The sequence below is a fragment of the Trypanosoma cruzi genome, genomic scaffold, assembly GCF_000209065.1.
Source record: "Trypanosoma cruzi strain CL Brener 1047053517021 genomic scaffold, whole genome shotgun sequence".
Taxonomy (NCBI): domain Eukaryota; phylum Euglenozoa; class Kinetoplastea; order Trypanosomatida; family Trypanosomatidae; genus Trypanosoma; species Trypanosoma cruzi.
Window position 1 is genome coordinate 42,404 of NW_001849471.1, and position 1,373 is coordinate 43,776.

A 1,373-nucleotide genomic window follows, 5' to 3' on the forward strand; every position below is an offset into this window, starting at 1 on the left:
ATTTTGAACCCAAATTGCAGACTTCCACGTATCTTGGAGAGAAGAATCGCGTTCTGGAAGGAACCGCCATGCTGCCTTCAAAAACACAATTGCCCGAGGTTGATGAACATGTCTTGGGAACCGCATGGCTTGACATGCTTGACGGCGAGGAACAAAGGGAGAAGCCCATGGATTTAGCGAGCCGTACTTCTTATTCTCAATTTGAGGATTCAAAAACAGGGGCTGCGAGGGAAATGAAGCATGTTGGCGAAAAGGAGAACGAGAAGGAGGAGGATGAGGGGGAGGACGATTTGGCAGCTCGAGAAAATGAAAGGCTTATGAACACATACGACTCGGAGCATGCGGTTGTACCCGTGGGAGCCTTGATGGCGAAGGCGTCATCATTAGGATCCGTGTTTGAGCAGTTTGATGTTGTCGGACCGGATGCTGAAGTGGAGCGTGCCATGGCGTCACCAGCGCCGTACGAAACACCCGGTCAATCGAGTCTTAGGCCTCGCAGAAGAACTCTGTTGGAAATGGAGGCAAGAAGAAATCTTGGCGCATCTAATAGGCAGCGATTTCGTCTTGCAAGGCGATTAAGTAACATCTCGGGGGGACGCGTTCCGTTTAACTTCCGCTACAGGGTACTTGAGGTGAATATGGCGGACCCGAAAAATAAATCCTTCGTGGACGCCTACAAGAAAGGCGTGGCGAAAAAACGAGAGAGTTTCAAGCGGAAGTTTAAGAAATCCTATCTGGTTGGCGGTATTTCGCCGTAATTGAGTATGTGCAGGGCAAAAAAAATAACAACAACAACATTGAAGACGGGGGTTTTCAGAGTTTCTATTTACTCTTTTTGTCTTTCTTGCATTACTTGCTATTCTCTTTACGGTTGCATTGCAAATGGTTGGGAAATTTTTTTTTTGAAATTCATACATGATTCATTTGCTTTGGTTCGTCCAGTTTTGGCCACCCGCTCTCATGTTCGAGCCTTACATACATGTAATTATTTAATGTGCGTGCTTATTCCTATCGTTTGCCATATTTACTGCACGTCTTTTCTTGTTATTTCCTATCTGGTTTTACGGTGACCTCCATTTATTTCTGTGAATGAAGGATGCGGGTTGTTTTCTCATTTGTTACTGCATTTAATTGACGCCACTGTCAGAAATGGAGGTGTCCTGCAGCATTGCTGACAAGCCACAGACATTTGACTACTTCACAGAGCGTTACTACCACCAATATGTAGTGAGAAACTGCAAAGGGGTAGAAGATAATAATTGTAGGCTGTTGGTGCACAGCAATGGGTTGTGTGTATTATGCCTGGACGGGTCACATGCTGCTATTCAGTCGCATCGTAAGGGTTTGTGTACAGACGAGGAATTAGATGCATC

The 1,373-nt window shown here is 45.6% G+C and overlaps 2 protein-coding genes across 2 annotated transcripts, besides 2 other annotated features; both read left to right on the forward strand.

The window, feature by feature from the left end:
* Tc00.1047053481729.10 (hypothetical protein, conserved) lies at window positions 1-758 on the forward strand (the record flags this gene model as incomplete). Its single annotated transcript, XM_797187.1, has 1 exon — window positions 1-758. A coding segment is annotated over one exon (758 nt), but the record flags the coding sequence as incomplete, so codon positions are not given.
* Window positions 1-1,373: a sequence feature (heterozygous, non-Esmeraldo-like haplotype).
* Window positions 249-289: a sequence feature (GA-rich).
* Window positions 1,150-1,373, forward strand: Tc00.1047053481729.20 (hypothetical protein, conserved; the record flags this gene model as incomplete). Its single annotated transcript, XM_797188.1, has 1 exon — window positions 1,150-1,373. A coding segment is annotated over one exon (224 nt), but the record flags the coding sequence as incomplete, so codon positions are not given.